Consider the following 18,869-nt stretch of genomic DNA (forward strand, 5'->3'; position numbering starts at 1 on the left):
AGCTGGCTCTGTCCGGGAGGGCACGAAAAGATGCTTTTTTGGCATTGAGCAGGAGGAACCCCCCCCCCCCCCCCAGCTTTGGATACTTAAAATTCAAGTGCGAAATGACAGCTGAAGAAATGGTGGAGAGGGAGGTGTTGAGGGGTTTTTTTCATTGTCCTAGGGGTGTGTAACAAAGCGGATTTTGAAGCGACTACAAATACTTTCCCTGTTCACGGAGCGTGGACCTCACTCTTCAGGTCCACTGTGGGGGGCGGGGGGAGGCGGGTCACAGCGGCAAGATTCTCCATGGACGTGGGCGGACAATATTCCAGCATCCTAAAAAACATCATCAGAGCGACATCGTGGAAAAATTGTGGCAACCTTTCCTGTCACTTGTCTTTTGGTTATTTGAGTAATTCAGGAAAAGGAGAATTTTGGTTGCTTGGGGAGGGTCCTCATCGCTGGAGAAGAGAAAAAAGGAAAATCTAATAGAGAATGGTGGATTGTGTTCTGAGATGGTGCAATGGGTCCCTCTGTGCATTTTTTTTTTTTTCTGGTGTAAAAGGACCGAGTCCACCTTTCTGGGGCATCCATTTTTCGAACGAGGCTGCTCCCACTGTGGTAAAAGACATAGGGCTAGATAAAGTTACCAAAATGTGTGCGTGTGTGTGTGTGTGTGTGTGTGTGTGTGTCAGGGGGAGAACAAAGGTTTTCTACTTATATCGATGGAAAACATATTTCTTGGTGGAAATCATTCTGGGGCTCTAGTTTTTTTCCAGGGCGATCAAAGGTGGGTAGGACCAGCCCCCTCCACATAATCCTTATTCTGAATATGCACTTGCAGGTGAATCTGGGGCATTACTTCCCCTGACTTGAACCTGTAGATTCAGATCCTTATTCCAAGGTGGGCAGAGCATCTGAGAAATCCCTACCGAGTTCAGAGCCTGGGGAGTGAGCCCTCACAGGCCAGTGTGGAGACCAAGGGGGTGTCTCTGGACCCAACCAGGAGCTAGGCTGCACCCAGAGGGCCTGAGACCAAGGGAGCAGTTACCTTGGGGGTGGGGGTGGGTGCTTAGGATTGGGTTTTCTTCTTCCCAGGATAAATCACTTTGGGGAAACTTTTTTCAAGGAAGGGACTAAGCTTTGATGGTAGTGAGCCCACTTTTCTTACTGGCAATATTCGAAGAGAGAAACTCACCGCTGACTCAATGCTCTTTGGAAGAGCATCCCAAAGAAAAGATTTAATACAGGAAATTTGTAGACTCCGAGTACAAGTGTAGAAGTACATTTGCAATTATGTCCTACTGGATGGGGATTTGTCATCCTGGGTTTCTACACAAAACGTGACCATGCCTCCTCATATGCATGTAATATGTTGCAGCAACTGCCACAAATACATAGCCATACCGAATTCATACTGAGATTTCCATCATGTGAATAATTTGCTTTTCTCCTTTACCCTTGTGCCAGCTAAAACTTACGCAGCTTTGAAGAAGTCTTTTCTCGTGGCTTCCCTGCCTCTGTCTTCTAGCCCTTTCCCCCCACTGCTCCCCATTTTTCTTTTTGAGCCAAGAATTCTCTCTAAATTTTTTGAAAAATCTTAGTAGGTGCATGATTTTTTTTTAAAACCGCTTCCTTATCCTAAGACTGGGCATAAGAAACAGAAAATAGGGTTTCCCCCCCTTTCTTTCCCATTTGGGAGATGCCCTTTTTACAGGAACAAGCAGACGGAGGCTGAGAAGGAAGGGAAAGCTGGCCGATTCCTGGTCCCGCGGCCGTGGTGGTTGTCAACAGAAATCTGCAATTAGGATGTGACCCTGTAAATGGGCACGGGAGCCCCTGGAAGTACAGGGACCTGACTCCCAACGACCCCCCCCCCCCAACACAAGGCTCACTCAAGCACTCCCGGGAACGGCCAGGCACTGGGTAAGCCCACGCCTCCCCCCACGCCCAGAGCTCTCAGCAACCTCGTTAGTCTGTGCCGTAGCCACAAATGAACGTACCCACCTGTGCGCTCAGCCATCGGTGCCCACCGAGTGCACGCAAGTTCATCCCTCGGGATTGCGGGGGCGATCGCGGCCGGCTCGAGGGATCCGGCCCACCGGCCGCGGCGAGTGGAGGGGGCGCTTCCCGATGCGGGCGCTCATCCCGCGGTCCTCCCATGTCGGCCATTTATTGTCCTGTGTGCAAGCGGCGTTCGCCAAGCTTCAGCTTGGCCAGAGTTAGTGAAATCAAATACTCAATAATTACTACATGCAAAACAACAACAACCCCCCCAAACCAGCCTGTTAAAAGAAACCAAGGAACTCTCCAGGTCTTGGGAGCAATCCAGAGAGAAAAGGGAAAGGAGTCAGAGGCTTGGCGCCGGGCTCCCGGCGGAGGCAGGCGGCCGTGACTGCTCCGGCCGAGGGGACTCACCATCCAGGCTCCGGAAGTGACCCGAATCTCCTAAAATCTGTGCAGAGAAAAAAAAAAAAAATGCGCTGAAGGAACCCTGTCAACGCCAGGATTCTGCCAAGTTTGGCGAGAGGGCAACTTGGTTTCCCGCAGGCGCGGAATTCCGCTAAGTGATAGCTGGGGAGGGGTGGGGGACGGATCTGAGAATCACACACTGCGAAGTTGCTCCTGGATAGCCTCACACCTGGTGTCTTTATTCCCTCTTAAAAATAAAATTGTAAAAAAGCGTTTATGCCTTACATATGCTTGAATACCATTTCCCCTTAATAGCTAGCTGCATCAGAGAAAACACCGGTGGAAGTGAATTAATAAACAGGTCTGTGCCCACGTATATCTTTATCCACAAAACTGTAAGTCATTCCCAGACACACATATCAGCATGGGTATAAAGACAATTAAAGGCTTCATATTTTAAAAATTAAACGTGACTATGTTTCATAATCAAGGGAAATATTTTCAAAGTTTTTACAAAGATTACTTAATTATCTAGATAGGGGTATCTGAGGGCACATATCTTGTGTTAATATTTATCTAAAGTTCCCTCGACACCTAACAAAGCATCTATTATGTGCTTACTTGTCTGAAGATGATAGGTCCATAATAGAGGAGAGATAAGTAAATCTGTATTACTTTTTTGGAGGGAAATTCATTAATAAGCCAAGCATTGAAAAGAGAGTTGCAAGTATTTTATTTTATTTTATTTTCAACGTTTATTTATTTTGGGGACAGAGAGAAACAGAGCATGAACGGGGGAGGGGCAGAGAGAGAGGGAGACACAGAATCGGAAACAGGCTCCAGGCTCTGAGCCATCAGCCCAGAGCCCGATGCGGGGCTCGAACTCACGGACCGCGAGATCGTGACCTGGCTGAAGTCGGACGCTTCACCGACTGCGCCACCCAGGCTCCCCAAGAGTTGCAAGTATTTTAAGTCACAACGCAGATGCTGGCAGAAAAGGATCTTCCTAAGGCTTCAGAGTAGGCAAGGAATTGCACAAGTCCTTCCCTCCCCATGCCTTAAGAAAGCATCTCTGCAAACCTTGAGGATGGTCTTTTGTCACATCCATTTGTTTATGGTGGCTTAGAGGAAGGAGGGAAGGCCACCTCTGGGGACAGCTGGAGTTGGTGGGTCCACAGAGTCTCCCCAAGCTCACGTCCTTTCCTTTAACCCCCAACTGGCACCCCTGTCATGACTAACCCGTAAATGTCTCCATGCTATACAAGCACTATACACACCCATCACAACACATGTTCCCCAGCACGGGCACTAACTGTCCAGTAGTGTCCAAAAGCCAGGACTCAACAATCAGACTCCCTGGAAATACTGAAGTTCACCAAGTATGAGGAGCATGGGGTGGTCTCTTTGCCTTGAAAGGTATTTCTTCTTATTGGAGTTAAATTTTCCCTGACTATGCAAGTAAGTGTGGTAATTTTGGGGAAGAGAGAAAATGGATGTTCCCGTTCTTTCTGGTTCTTTAGATTTCATCAACTTTGCTGAATGTACAAGGCAACACCACAACTAAGAGAGAGGAAAAAAGTAATCCTAAAATACTTCCCGAGGGAAGGGAAATTTGGGTGAGAGGGAGGAGGCAGTGAGGGAAGGAAAGTCTAGCAGACTCTCCCCAAGGATATCATCCTAGCGATAGTTGCCCACCAGTCACTAAAACTGCACCACATTACATCTTTTCAGGAAGATTGAATTAATTACCACCAGTTGGAATCTTGCTCCAAGGACCCAGACACTCAAACTCCCTCCTGCCTTTCTGCTCCACAGATCTCAGGCAAGGTTGGCTATTTTGACCAAGAGTGGTTTATTCCCCCCACCCCGCCCCTTTTGTTGAGTCCTTGGGTCTTCACTTCCATCTTTGTTGGAGATGGGGGAAATTACATTTTCTTTCTTTTGATAAAGCATCTTCTGAAGGTCCTTTAGTTACTTGTCTCCTGCTTGATTCTTTTCAAATTAGAATGATGAGACTCTATGTTCTTCTGTGGCTTCTGAAAGTGTCTGGTCATGTGGAGAATGAGGCTGTAATCCATTTAGGGTGGAATTTCCCCCTTCCTCCTGATAAAATGTACATGTACCCTCCGCCATCTACCTCTTAGGGTTCCACCATATTCCGCTTCCCAGCGGTGGCATTAAGGGGGTCTGTCACCTAGTTAGAGGTGAAATGTCTAACCTTTCAGCTCTTTTATATTTTGTCATTCTTTGGGACAGGTTTAACAGTCCACTTTGACACAGAAGAATGATGTGTTGGGGTCCACAACCCCTCCTTGTCCTGAGAAAAAAAAATTATAGCTTCTGCACAGCTTCTTTTAAAGTAACTGGAAATTAGACAGAGAGAGAGAGAGAGGGAGAGAGACTGGTCAGCCTCCTTTCTAGAAGCCCCAAATCTAAACCCTAAAAGATGGAGGAAATTATTGAAAGTGATAAATGCCTTTTCCAAGCATTCGGTGTGTTGGCTTTCTGACCAAAAGGGGCCTTTGTTAGATCTCGGCAAGAAAGCCAAACCCAGCTCCCAGCAAACACTCCTCCACCTCTTCCCCACCCCCCTCACTTCCTTGTCTAACTTGAAAATGAACTTGGACTTCCCTCGCAGACAGGCCCTAAAACCAGGAGAGATTTTATTTGTCTGTTTCTGAAGGGCTTCCTAAAAGGGGGAGGTGTTTGGGGGGGAGGGGATGGGCACAGAGGGCTCTCTCCCACAACAGAGGATGGGGTAGGGGTAGAGGCTCTGGGGAGGCAAGAAGGGGAAGGAGATACTTTGTGAATTTCTCAACTTCATGTTAATTCTCTGAATGTCTTTTGTTGGCGGAAGGTGAGGAGAGGGCAAGTGACAGGCTGAGATGTTGCTGAAAGAGAAAAAGGAGTAGGAGGGATGAAGATTAGAAAGGAGATGACGCTAGGGAAGGAGAAGATGAGGAGGGCTGGGAAGGGGTTCTGAGATGAGCTTGCCCAGGCCGGGAGGGCAGGGCCTGGGAAGCAGTGGAAGAAAGAGGGCTGGGGTAGGGACCCCGGAGGCCACTGGAGGAGGTTTCCTGACAGTTCTCCATGGACAGGGCTGATCTCCCTACCCACTCCAGTGCACCACCAGGAGGGGTCTACAATTGTGGGCAGGCTGGAGGAGAATCCAGGAAAAGATCGGTGATAAGAGCTTGAACCCGAACTCCTGTGTGGATCCTTGCAGGACCAGACAGGAATGTTTGATATGGATCCCCAAACTCAGGGCCATCACCACAGGTCCTAAGTTGGCAGCAGAAAGGAGTGGGTTTCCCTCATGTCTAAAAGAGGGAAGTGAGTGGGGTCTTGAGCAAGGCAAGGTTGGGTTTGAGAATGGAAAACCCAGAAACTAGGAGCAAAGTGATGCTCGGCCATCTTGGTCTCATCTTCCCTCAAGCTGGGGGCCCAGGGAGGGAGAATAGAAATGGAAGATACCAGGATGGCAGCCACTGTCCAGGAGGTGAGTTCCCATACTGGGAGGAGAGGTCTGGGTGGCCCTTTTCTGAGGCCAGGCAGTGGGGGTGGAAAAAATAAAGTAGAGGAGGTTCCAGAAGGATCCAGGTGCCTGGGAGGTGGCATCTGTGTCTCCATACTCCTTGGGTCATCCCAAACCTTCCAGAGCCCAGAGAGGTGGAGGGAAAAAGGAGAGAAGAAGACTGGGCTGGGCCAGGGAGCTTCAGGGTCAGTCACTTTTCTTTCCTTCTTCACCTGCTTCACCTCTGCAACCCACCGGGAATTTTCTCTGCCTGTGTCTCACTCAGACACACATTCAGGGGTGCCTTCCCATAGGCCTTCTCTAACTCCCCAAACCCTTCCTGTATGTGGCCTCTCCATCCAGCACATCCCTTTCTTTCCTGGATAGTTCAAGCCCTATGTCCTCTGTCATCCACAAATCTCCTTTTCCATTCTGCAGCCCAGCCCGTGTTCTGGACAGGAAAGGGCCCCCCAAACTATGCCCGCCCACCAAGGCCCCAAGTCTGGGCCAGAATCCAGACCCCATGGTGGTGAGGCTCTTTGTTCTCCAGCAGCCTCAACCCACCCCCTCCTTTTTTTAAACTGGAATTTCTCCCATAAAAAAAAAAAAAACCGGGGGGGGGGGGTGTGCAGGAGCTTAAGAGCTTCAAGTTTTTTGTTTTTTTGTTTTTTTTTTTTAATCCTGGGGAATATGAAAGAAACAGAGGAAATTAAGGGGAAAAGAAAGGGGAATCGACTGAGGCGTAATTTCCAGAAAGAAGAATCGGGAACAGGGGACACGTCAACTTCATTCCTCTCCCCCTGCTCCCCAGCCTGGCATTTAAGCTACACCCAGCGCTCAAATGTGCCCTTGAAGCTTGCACCCTCCTGCCGCAGGCGCTGCCAGCTTACATCTCGGACTTTGTCTTTAATACAGTGGGCCAGGAATTCCAGCCTCAACTTCAGAAAGGCACAAACATCTGCCTCTTCATTTTCCTAGTGTTTTCCTGGGGGAGGCGTAGGTAGCTAGGATGGGCATGCAAATGAAATGTGTATAGGGAGAGAGAAACAGACCAGTAGAGAGCATTATTTGCATACAGAGAATTTTGGCCAGAGCTAGGTGTCTTCATGAACCCATTGGGTTGTGTCCACAAGGGCATGAGCTGGAACAGTGCATACAGCCTGCACACAGACCCAAATCCACGGGCCTGGAGCAAACACACACACACACACACACACACACACGCACTTTCACTGAGAAGGCACACTGAATATCTCCTTCGTATGTTTAGAGACTTAGAAAAGAAGAATTTCAGAGTTGAGCTGAGCCTGGAACTCAGTCTCCAGAGGAAGCAGAGGACAGAGTGGCTCCGCCGCCCAGCCCTGACAAAAAAAAAAAAAAAAAAAAAAAAGTCCCTTTGAGAAAAGGGGCCCCAGAGCGGAGCCCCAGAGGGGAGCCCGGTCTTCCCGACGGGGGCGAGGGGCTATTTTCCATTTTCCTTTGATTTAATGAAACCTCCATCTTTACTCCCACACCGGCAGCTCGGCGAGAGACGGAGGAGTCACATTTCTTTTCCTTTCTCTTGATTTCCTCTAAACTTCCTCCACAGTCCAGCTCCATCGCCCCATCCACGCGGCCCGGCGGGCGAGGTGTGGCGGTGCGGTTGGTGGGGGGGGGGGGGGGGTGGCGAGCGCCGGGCCGAGGGTTTCAGCGCCCGGCTTTCTAGGGCGGGATCGCCTCGGAGATGTAATTACTACGTTTCCAGTGGTGCACATTCTCCTGGAGTGTTTAATTTGGTTTTATTTGTGTCTCGGCGAGATCCACATTTTTTTTTTTTTTTTCGGGGGAGGAGGGAGAAGCGACCCCAGGCTTAAAGTTAATTAACCAACCAGGCTTTACTTTTCACCGCCCGCCCGAAGGCGCCTGCACAGCCGCCTCCCTCCCCGCTCCCGGCGCGCCCCTGTCGTGGAACCAGTTTCAGGCGCGAAATGTCTTGGGGAACCCAGCGAAAGAGCCGGGAATGGTTCAGAGTATGCGGACACTTCTCCGGACGCTTTTAACCCCCGTAGCCCTAGACTTTCTCTTCCTCCAGCCTTCCCACACCCCCAGATCTCTTGGGGGGCCTACATCTTCTTTGGCTGGTCTTCTTGATGAAGGAGACTTTGGTTCCCTCTCCTCTCGTCGCTAAAATTTGGCCGCATCGTGCCCCTAATAAATGGAATTGTAAAATTGCCGGGTTAATTAAATCTATATCTCACTGCAATAGGAACAGTTAATGTCCTTACATAAACCTGGAAAAGAACATACTATTAATTTTATTTATTGCTGGGCCGCCCTGCACCCAGATCCTTCCCGCCGTTCTGCCCCCTACTCCCAAAGGCTGGGGGAAGCGTGTCTTTGGGTCCGGGTCCGCGGAAGAGGCGGCTGGCATTGAGCTAGAGCATTCCTGGACTGGGGAGGGAGCCCCAGGAATGGGGTGGGCGGTTCAGGCTCTTTGTTTCTCCTGGCGGCCCCGCAGAGCCCGGTCCACGTAGCTCCGGGTTCTCCACGGGACCCAGCACTTCACAGGAGGAGAAGCCTGGGTCTCCGCACTACCTCTACACCTGCGGCTGCCAGCCGGCAGGCCTCCTCACCACCCACCCACAGCAGCAAGGCAGCAGGCCGACGGGGGCCAAGGTCACACGACCCAGTCTAGACTGGCCAGACCCTGTTTGCTCTCCTTGTTTTACCTTGACCTTGGACCCTGAGGCAGGGGAGCCAGATTCCAGGCCTAAAGCCGGCTCTCAGCGAGACCCCACCTTCCCCTGGCTCCCCTCTTCTCCCTCCACATTCCTTGCCCTCAACACACTTTCAAGCGAAGGCAGCTTACGTTTCAAGCCTCTCTCCTGTCTTTTCCTCCTCCTGCCAGCCCGGCCCAAAGCCTGTTTTTCAGTCGCTGAGGTGACCCTTCCGGAGGAAGACCACACTGATAAAGATTACTCGGTTCTCATCCTAACTCACCGACCCCAGGGCGCTCTCCATCGTCAAATACCACCTTCCCCTTACAGGGAGAAAGGAGGCAGCCAGTGGGCCAGATCTCAGTACAAGCCTGGCATCTGCTCTCAGGTTTGAGGGATCCAGTGGGTCCGGACTAGCCTGGGGCTACCGCGCGGCCCCCGCTTGTGTGCTGTCTGGACAGGAGCACCCAGCATTTAAAATCTGTGGCAGTGGCAGGGAAGAGGGAGATGCTGCAGCCCCTCTCCCCTCTTTTCCTCTCTCTCTTTATTACCTCTTCTCCTCAGGGAGGCCCTGTGCTGAAAGGGAACTTGGCTCAATTCCACGGAGATGCGCTCTGGAAAGGGGTGACTCTACTGATGAGCTAAATTAGGTATAGGAAACCCAAGTCTGGAGACTGGGAAGGAGGAGGGGAGCTTTTGGCGGGGGGGGGGGGGGGGGGGAACCCAGGAAGTTGGTACTAATTTTTTCTTTGAAATAGGGGGCAATTTTTAAACATGAAGACACTCCACACTAAAAAGGAGCGACCCCAAGAAAGCGGTGGGAGCTAAACTTGGCGTTGTCCAGCTGAGAACTGTGTTGATCCTGGCTCTGCCCCTCGGCCTTCTTAGTCCGATCAGCCCAGGCCACGGAGGGCGGAGACGGGGGCCCCCCGGGGCTTAGGTCGGTCCTTCCGGGGTCTTACTGAGTTGTGCCTGGGAAGGATCCCTCCAAAGGGGCAGCTCCGCCGCCTGTCTCGCTTTCCACGTTTCCTTTTGTACACCGATCTGAGAGTGCTTGCTCTTGTTCTCATCACGGGCTTTTTAGCTTTTCTAGACCGTATCTTTCCCCCACTCCCTACCCCCCACGCCCCTGCCCTTTCCTTTGAAAATCTCTCTGAGGCTTTTTATTTCTATTGCACATTGAAATATCAGTCTATTCTATTGCCCTCATTTTCCTCCCTTCATTCTTTCTCCATTTTCCCTGAGAGCATCCCTCCACCCCCTCCGTGTAGTGGTGTGTGTGTGTGTGTGTCTGTGTCGTGGGTTGGGGCTATCACATCCTCCCAGCCCTCTCTGCCCTGCGGTCAAGGAGCCGAAAGGGTCCCTCTCAGACAACCCGGGCTTTGGGGAAAGTGGCTGAAAGTCGGAAGTGGAAATACAATCCCGACACCAAAGTCTCGGTGCGCGGTGTCAGGTTCTTTCCATCCGTGAGCTCCAGGGGATTATGCCAGGGCCAGAACCAGGGATCCCCACGCCTTGCCCGCGCGCTTCCGCCTGTCTAGTTTATTTATTAAGAGAGGAAAAAAAATCAGTTTCTCCCCTATCCTTAGCCCCAACCCCAATCCAGTCCCAGGGATCGTTTTTTGGGGTGGGGGTCGGTCTTCCCCACAGACGATCTAAACCTAAACCTAGAGGGAGGCGCCCAGGAACAGTCCTAGCGTCTCCAGACCCCTTTGCGTCGGCCAAATTCAGCCTCCCCCTCCTCCCTCTCCCTCCCTCGGGCCTGCCAGGGGGGCGTTGCCCTGTCCCTTTAAATCTCCCAGCTCCCTCCTCTTTGCCCCTCCTGAGAGCCAATCAGCAGAGACCAGTTTCCCTTTGCCCCGCCCCACCGCCAGGGGTGGGAACCCCAGGAGACCTGGCTCCGGCGTCACGTGCACCGGTCGCGTCACACGGGCGCGGGAGGGGTGCAGAGGGGAGTCGGGCGGGAGACGGCGGATTTCTTAATGAAGTGTCCCCGCATGCGTAGAGGGACTGTGGGGAGGGAGGTGGAAGCACCCGGAGGAGGAGGGGAGGGGAAGGGAGGGAAGGGAGGAGGGATGGGGGAGGGGAAAGAGAGCGAGGTGTCTCCCTAGCTCGCAGCCTCTGGCAAGTGGAGTTTTTAAAAAGCTCGAGCAGATCATGTCATGACGACTTCGCTGCTCCTGCATCCGCGCTGGCCGGAGAGCCTTATGTACGTCTATGAGGACAGCGCGGCGGAGAGCGGCAGCGGAGGCGGCGGCGGGGGAGGCGGCGGCGCGGGCGGCGCGGGGGGCGGCTGCAGCGGAGCGAGCCCCGGCAAAGCCCCCAGCATGGACGGGCTGGGCAGCAGCTGCCCGGCCAGCCACTGCCGCGACCTGCTTCCGCACCCCGTGCTGGGCCGCCCGCCGGCTCCCCTGGGCGCCCCACAGGGCGCCGTCTACACGGACATCCCGGCCCCAGAGGCTGCGCGCCAGTGCGCCCCGCCGCCGGCGCCCCCCACCTCGTCCAGCGCCACCCTGGGCTACGGCTACCCGTTCGGTGGCAGCTACTACGGCTGCCGCCTGTCGCACAACGTGAACCTGCAGCAAAAGCCTTGCGCCTACCACCCGGGTGATAAATACCCGGAGCCATCGGGCGCCCTGCCGGGTGACGACCTGTCCTCCAGGGCCAAGGAGTTCGCCTTCTACCCCAGCTTCGCCAGCTCCTACCAGGCGATGCCCGGCTACCTGGACGTGTCGGTGGTGCCTGGGATCAGCGGGCACCCAGAGCCGCGTCACGACGCGCTCATCCCCGTCGAAGGCTACCAGCATTGGGCTCTCTCCAACGGCTGGGACAGTCAGGTGTATTGCTCCAAGGAGCAGTCGCAGTCCGCCCACCTCTGGAAGTCTCCCTTTCCAGGTAAGGAAGGGGCCCGAGCGCCGCCGTCGCCAGGGACCCCTCCCCGCCCCGCCTGCCCCGGGGCTCCGCGCCTCAGCCACCCCCGCCGTCTGGCTCCGGCGCGCCGGCTCTGCTGGGCTGCCGATGGAGCCGGCCCGGCGAGCTGCGCTGAGGAATGCGCCGGGGAAGAAATCTGCTCCGACACGTTCCCCGGAGCTGCCCGGCCGAGAGTGAAGCAATCAGAAGCGCCCGATCGCCGGGCCGCCGGCTCCTCTCTGGTAGGGAGCTCGCCTCCTCCTCCCCCAGCCTGCTCCAGTCTCACGCGCGGCTCTTGGCCCCCCGTAGCCCGCTTCCAGCCAGGAATGGGGGTGGGGTGGGCCTTGGGTGCTTTGGAATCTGAAACCACCAGGACAAAACCCTCAACTCACCGAAAAATTGGGGGGGGGGGGTGGATAAGAACTACCTCGCCTGAATTTTCAAGATCGTTCAGGCACTAGACAGGTTTTTTTGGTTTTTGTTTTTTTGGATAGGGGTCTAATTTGCCGGTTCTAAAGAAATGCAGAATATTTTCTTTCATTGATTTATTTTAAGAATTCGGCCACGAACGTCCCGATCATGAAGGGATCCCAACTAAAATCTCTAGAGAGGGTGTAGAGCAAAGGGAGTTTGCATCTCTCTCCAGGGATAGAAAATTTTCTTTGCCTCTCTGGCATACTGAGCTCAAATCCTGTGGGTGTTCCCCCACCAACTCTCCCAAATGTCGGGGAGAAAGAGAGTTTTCTATGTTTCAAACACAGAAAGAGGGGAATGAGGATGAGAAGTAGGGGACGGAAGACCTGTGCTGGATAGAGCTGGGATCCAGGCCCGGGTTAGGGACCCCTAAGTCTTTGCCTGTGTGTGCTGGGGATTTACCAGTGTCCTGTTTTTTTGTTTTTTTGTTTTTTTTTTTTTCAACTGAGGCTATTACTGAACCAGAGGGGATCCTGCAATCCTCACCACTCCCCAGATGAGAAATGTCAGTTCCAGGTTTGTCAAATTCACATCAGGAGCTTAGGATTCAGCACTGCGCTGACAAATTACATATCCAGAGCCTAAGTCTGCTCTAGTTGTATGCAGAGCCTGGTGGGAGAGGGTTGACTGGCCCCATTCTATTGCCTACAGGAGTCCTGGGGGGCCCGGAGAAGCCACAAATGTCTCCCCATACTATGTAAAGGGGCCCCCAGCTCTACATGTGAGCCCAGGGACATTTTCACCGGGAATTATAGATCTGAAGACCTCCTAAGGGTGGGCCTGAAATTCCTCTGCATCCGGGATTGGGGAAAGGGCAGATGGTGAAAAAAAGAAAATCACTGAATGGTGTTAAAAACTGTAGAAACTAACATTCTTGCAAATATTATGAGATTACTTAGTATAACACAACTGAATATCAGGGTGGGACCCACACTAGACACCCCATTTCTGGCTGCCAGAAGATTGCAGGATGATAGAATTTTAGTACGTTGGTATCATGCGTTACCGACTCTGTATGGGCCATAATATTTTTATAGAATAATTTCTGTTATTAACTACCTAATATGAAACACATGATGACACATTTCTAGACGATAGGCAATTCACATGTAAGTATACAATCATGTATTACAGAGAGAAGGCCCTTTAATTCTCCATCTCACCCAAATGGAAAACTCCTTTGGAGACAGGGGTCCAGCAGGAATTCTCGGGAGCCGGTAGGCCATGCTAAGGGGCCAAGGGGCAGGGGAGCAGATGGCCACCTGGCCCACTGTGGGCAGAGGCACAGGTGTAGAGCAATGGGCAATGGGTTTAGCTTAGAGAGGTCAAGAGAAGGATACTCTGGCATCCTTGTGTATGTGGAGGGAGGTGGGGGTGAAGGAGAGAAGCTCAGAAATATCTTTGAGCAAAATATACATCTTAAAGATTCCCGGGGCGGGGGAGAAAACTGCTCAGAATAAACACTTTTTGATCATAGCCTCCTAGAGAAAAATATCTTTGAAATAAAAAAAAAAATACAGCCCAGTTGAGATTTAATACACTTGCAAATTATGGCATGGAAATGGATATAAAACCCACTGTTTCTCAGCAGCTATGGGCTCACACACTCCCTGTGTAGAAATAGAACCAGGCTGGTGTATCTCAGTGAGTGCAGACGTCCAGGCAAAAAAGCAGATGAAAAAGAAATTATCTTCAGACACCCTCCACCTTTCTACCCACACAGAGATCTTTTAGAAGTAGTGAGATTTCCAGATAACTCTGTCTATGCAATTGTGGTTTTTTCCGGCAGCATCTAGGCATAAACACTACTGTCTCTCTTTAGCGCCTCTGGCTCTGAGAAACCTCATCTATGGCAGTCTGGGCTGGTGTGGGATATGGAGGCAATTGTTCAGAAAGATCCAGATAATTAGGGCCAAGATGTGTTGTGGCTTCTTCCTTCCCCCAATTATAGAGATCCTTGTTTCATTGCTCTTTTTTATTTTTTTTTTCCTTCCTATGGTGAGATAGATACTTTTTTTTTTTTTTTTTTAAACAGAGAGAGGCAAAAATTCCAGAAGAGAATCAGCAAAAATTCCAAGATAGAATGGGGGGGTGGGGGGCAGAGAGGACAGGGAGAGACAGAGTCAGATAGGATTAGGGGAGACCAATAAAATGAAATAGTGGGTTCTTTGGGTCATATTGGAAGTCCCTACTGATGAGCTTTGGATTATGGTTGAGAAGAGGAGCTAGGATTCCTAGCTGGACAAAGTCCTCTACAGGGCGCAGAGCTCTGTTGTAAGAGTGGGTGGTCAAGAGCCAGTGGGCAGTAGGAACCATACACAGGACCCCAAGAGTAAGCTAGAGCTGAGCATTGATCTGATTTTTATTCACTTTTCAAAGGTGTCTGTTAGATCCTCAGGTATGAAGTGGTGTGTGTGTGTGTGTGTGTGTGTGTGTGTAGATGCTCTGGAGGGAGGTTAGGGAAGGCCTGATCGTAAAATTAATAACCAAGTCCCCTACTTACTTTAGGCAGCATAGACACAACTCAAGGTCTAAACTTCCAGATGTTTCTACATCTGTGGATCCCAATTCCTTTCCAGACAAGACAGCGGACAATTAAAGGAGGCTTCTTTGAGAAGGCAAGACTGAACGTATTTTTCCAGGAGGCCAAAACAACCAGCATTTTGGTCAGATCCATTAAAAACTTGGGCAAATCAAGCCTCGGCATCCTATAGAGAAAAATAACTAATTTAGACCAGTTATCTGTGTTTCAAAACTGATTTTTAAGGATTGTGTTGATTGACCCTCATCAGAAATTTAGAGTTGGGTTTAGGGGATCCAAAATTGGGAAGGTCACTATGAGCATTTTGAGAAAATGAGATAAAAAATCAGGGACAATTAGCTGGTTAATTCAGGAACCCAAACCCACTTTATCTCATTTTGTTCTCCAGTGAAAAGGAGGTATTTTGGAGCTGGATGTACAAGATAGGCTATTTCCATTTCAGAACTTACTACATCATGATGTCGAGTCAGAAAATCTCGGCTTAAAATCTGACTCTGCTTCTTAAGTCATTTTACCCACTCTAAGCGTCACATTCCTCATCTTGTAAGTTGGGCTTAATAAACCTTAAAAAAATGTTCCAAGGATTTTTTTTTTTTAAAGACAGATACCTCATGGTATCACTACTTACTGTCTTCGTGTTACTCTTGTCCCAGAATCACCCATCTGCTGAATCATGGCTACATCTGTAAGAGTAAAACAGATTTGAGCACTGAGAGATGGTTAAAAATTATCTTGTACAAAAAAAATCCTTTGTAACCCAAAGGAGGCTCTGTGAAAGTGAAGTTGTTTTGTGTTTCAGATTAAAAAAAAAAAAAAAAAAAAAAAGCCTTGGCCCATTCCTACATAGGCAGACACAGGTGACAAGTCCAACAATTTTCCTGAGAAATTGGCATCATGACGACAGCTAAACCAGGCCATTGGAACCCCCCTTTTTACATATTCTTCCTGAGTGCTTTATTTCCCACTGCATTTGATTGTGACCCTCTTCTCTTTCCAGCCTGTGTAGACAAGTATTCCTGATGAGAGCAGACCCAATGGCAATGGTGTAGAGAAGGTGTTTTATGAGGGTGGGGTGAGAACAAGCATTTCAGGAAGAGCTTTGTGTCTATGTTCTGGACTGCCTCTCTACTTCCAAAGGGCACTAAGAATGAAGGGGGGTCCTCAAATATCCAGTCCTCATCATTGGCTTTTACCTGAAGAAGTCTAACAATGACATTTTTTTTTAAATTGAGGGGTGAATTATTCAGATAGTCCCCCCCCCACTCCCCACTTCCCCTTGAAAGTGTTGCCATGACCTTTTTATTAACAAGGATGAGAGTGGAGTGGAAGGGGGATATAAGTGAAATATATTGTTCTTAGTTCCTGGGAAATTCGCAGAGCATACAGAAATTGAACTAGCAGTGGTTGGGATAACAAGGTCCTTAGGGTTTAAGGTTAGTGTTCCTGCATGCGATGGCCACAGTGTCCCTCAACTTTGGAGGAATGGAGAGGAGAGGTCTTTGGAGCAGAATTTGCTGTCTTGGTGAGTGGGACGCTTGTAGGGGCAAGAGGAGGGGCACTGAGTTCTTTTTGTAGAAGACTTATGTGAACAGTGGGTTTTAGCCCAGAGGTCTCTCCTGGTACTTCCTTTGGTGGGCAGACCCTGGGGTGTGGACCCCTTACCTCCAGGGGCCTGATTCCCTACAACTCAGGTCCAGGACCTCCTACCTTGGATGTCGTTAAATGGCTCACAACATTGGACTTCTAGAGCGATGGGCTCCCAGGCAGGCTGGCTTCACCTGGATACTTTTCTTCTCTACCTGTTCGTACAGGTCTCCGATTCCTAGGGTAGAGGCAGTGACCAAAGGCATGAGGCCCCACTTGGTGGCCTGTGCCCACCGAAGCTGTCTCTCAGCCATGCTCTCCCTCAAACACACAACAGAACATTTTCCCCTGATAATGGCACACAGTCTATACTAATGGTTGCCCAAATAATCTAACTGCAGGAAGGAGGAATTTCCCTGAATACCTGCAATCCTCTAGACCCTCAGACCAGGGTGGAATTTGTAGGGACCCTTTTACGGGTACAGGAGTCTAATAATGAGTGCTGTGCAGAGCCATATTGGAGCCTGAGGCAAAAGAAAAAAATCAGTACTACTGGTCCCACGTTTATTTTAAAATTTGTGATTTTGTTTATCATGGATTTTTTTGCACTTATTTTTTAAACATTGCCTGAAAATGTTATTTATTTCGATTCCCAAGTTTTTGGCGCCCCCTCCCCTCTTTTCAAGTTGGCATTAGGGGCAACACACCCGTGACCTCGCCTTAGCGGTGGCCTTGCTCATAACAGAGGCACAAAGGACTGGGGGGCAATCCCTCTGTCCCCTTGGAATCCCTGCCGCAACCTTGCGCCTACACGGTGGTGCAACCTGGGGCGCCCAGGGTCCAGACACACGACTCACTTCCCGCCGCCCGCCTTCTTTCTCTCCCCCCAGACGTGGTTCCCCTACAGCCCGAGGTGAGCAGCTATCGGCGAGGGCGCAAGAAACGCGTGCCCTACACCAAGGTGCAGCTGAAGGAGCTAGAGAAGGAGTACGCGGCCAGCAAGTTCATCACCAAAGAGAAGCGCCGGCGCATCTCTGCCACCACGAACCTCTCGGAGCGCCAGGTCACCATCTGGTTTCAGAACCGGCGGGTCAAAGAGAAGAAGGTGGTCAGCAAATCGAAAGCGCCTCATCTCCACTCCACCTGACCGCCCATCTGGCCACCCGCCCCATCTATTTATGTCGCCGCTTTGTACCATAACCGAACCCACCGATGGACGCTTCGCCGGTGCGGACGAATATTTAATGTTAACGAGAAAGAGTAACCGCGTCGCGGGAGGCAGAGAGGATCCGAGGGCGAGCTCCGCAGCCCCCTGCTCCCCACCCCATCCTCAACCCCCACCCCCATGCAGATGGGACCTACTAGCCTCTACAGCTTTGGAGGTGGGTGTGGGTGGGCTGTGGGAGGAAGGCTAACTGCCTCCATATCCCTTTGCCCTCGACCTTGGCTTGCCAGAAAACCTAATGGCAGCAGAGAGCCCGATCATTCCAACCAAAGCAGGGTTGGGGGACCCCGAATGACCCCATTCTTGCCTCATCCTTTGCCCAGGCAGGTTGATGACCCTCCTGAGGGTGGGGCCTCGGTGCAGGGCCTGGTGAGCTCATACCATCCCCCCCAGTTCCTCCTCCTGTTCCCAGTCCCTCCCGCGCTCCTTAGTTAGGCAAGATTTCCCAGTTAAGATTTTCTGTGCATATTTTAAAAGTCGCGTTAATATTAATGATACTTGTTAGGGATCTGGCATCGTGATTGGAGTACAGACAGCTCGTAGGTTTTCTTTCTTCCCTGTTTCAACAAAAGCTGGAATCGGTGGGGGAACTGCCCGCCCCCACCTCAACCAGGAAGCTGAATTTCTCCGGAATCTCCACTGCCTCCTGTGTTCTGCTCTCCATCAACGTGCAGAGATCCAAGGAGATGGAAACTCCAACCACGCTGCTAAATCTCTCTCTCTCTCTCCCTCTCTCTCTCTCTCACTCTCTCTCTCTCTCTCTCTCTCTCACTTTCTCTCCCCTTCCTCTCTCCCCCTCCCTCTCTTTACTGGGGATCAGGCCAGGCACAGAAGCAGAACGTTTTTCTAAGGAAAGGACAAACTTCTCTTCCAATGGGATGGAGAGTGGGTCCCCCAGCACAGCCCCTCTCCAGCTGCCCTTCCATGGAGGCAATAGCTGAGGAGACAGCCTCACACTTTCACTTTTACTGATTGTCCAGAGGAAAGCAGTTTTCTTCCAGAAGGCCAAAATAACCAGCCCCCAATTAACCAGCTAATATAGACACCGCCTAACATTTCCCTCCTCAAAGGCCAACTCACTGCTGAGGGGGGGGGGGGGAGGCCCCTCACCTTCTCCCTTCCCACTGGTGCATTACAAAACAGTGTTCTTTTGAAATGTTCATCAGAAATAGGCTTTTTTAAAATGTGTGTATCTGTATATAGTATTGTGATGTCTGAATGACAACGTACTGAATGCAAAAAGAAAAAGAACCCCACAAACCTGTTTTTAAAATAAAATCTTTTTTTTTTTTTTGCCTTGATTTTATCGCTCAGATTCCTTCTGAAGATGCTTCTGTCCGCTTGCTCGTCAGGGCCATCCCTGATACCCTGACTCAGCCCCGGGCGAGCAAGGGGAGGAGTGTAGACATCACCCCCAGCCGGGTAAATTCCAAACTCTTATTTTGTTCCGCTTACATTTCTAAAGTGAGTTACTGGGGTTGTTGATGTGATCGAGACAGGAGAAAAACGCCATCCTCAGAATAGATGAGT

The 18,869-nt window shown here is 50.9% G+C and overlaps 1 protein-coding gene and 1 long non-coding RNA gene across 2 annotated transcripts; one reads left to right on the top strand and one right to left on the bottom strand.

Annotated features, from left to right (window-relative positions):
* Positions 1–7,657: 7,657 nt before the first annotated feature.
* Positions 7,658–11,439, bottom strand: LOC123591994. Its single transcript, XR_006709530.1, has 3 exons — positions 11,328–11,439; positions 8,757–8,833; positions 7,658–8,095 (listed from the first exon to the last, which is right to left on the bottom strand). It is a non-coding gene; the product is annotated as an uncharacterized LOC123591994 (long non-coding RNA).
* HOXC13 (homeobox C13) lies at positions 10,649–18,640 on the top strand. Its single transcript, XM_045466772.1, has 2 exons — positions 10,649–11,499; positions 17,005–18,640. The coding sequence occupies exons 1-2, from the start codon at positions 10,767–10,769 to the stop codon at positions 17,259–17,261; spliced, it is 990 nt and encodes a 329-aa protein (XP_045322728.1). The 5' UTR covers positions 10,649–10,766; the 3' UTR covers positions 17,262–18,640.
* The last annotated feature ends 229 nt before the right edge of the window (positions 18,641–18,869 follow it).

The sequence above is a fragment of the Leopardus geoffroyi genome, chromosome B4, assembly GCF_018350155.1.
Source record: "Leopardus geoffroyi isolate Oge1 chromosome B4, O.geoffroyi_Oge1_pat1.0, whole genome shotgun sequence".
NCBI classification, from domain to species: Eukaryota; Metazoa; Chordata; class Mammalia; order Carnivora; family Felidae; genus Leopardus; species Leopardus geoffroyi.

Excerpts from the sequence above, each read along its gene's own strand:
- HOXC13 (XM_045466772.1), top strand. The coding sequence starts at position 10,767 with ATGACGACTTCGCTGCTCCTGCATCCGCGCTGGCCGGAGAGCCTTATG. Across the intron at positions 11,500-17,004 it reads CTGGAAGTCTCCCTTTCCAG|ACGTGGTTCCCCTACAGCCC; the intron begins GTAAGGAAGGGG and ends CTCTCCCCCCAG.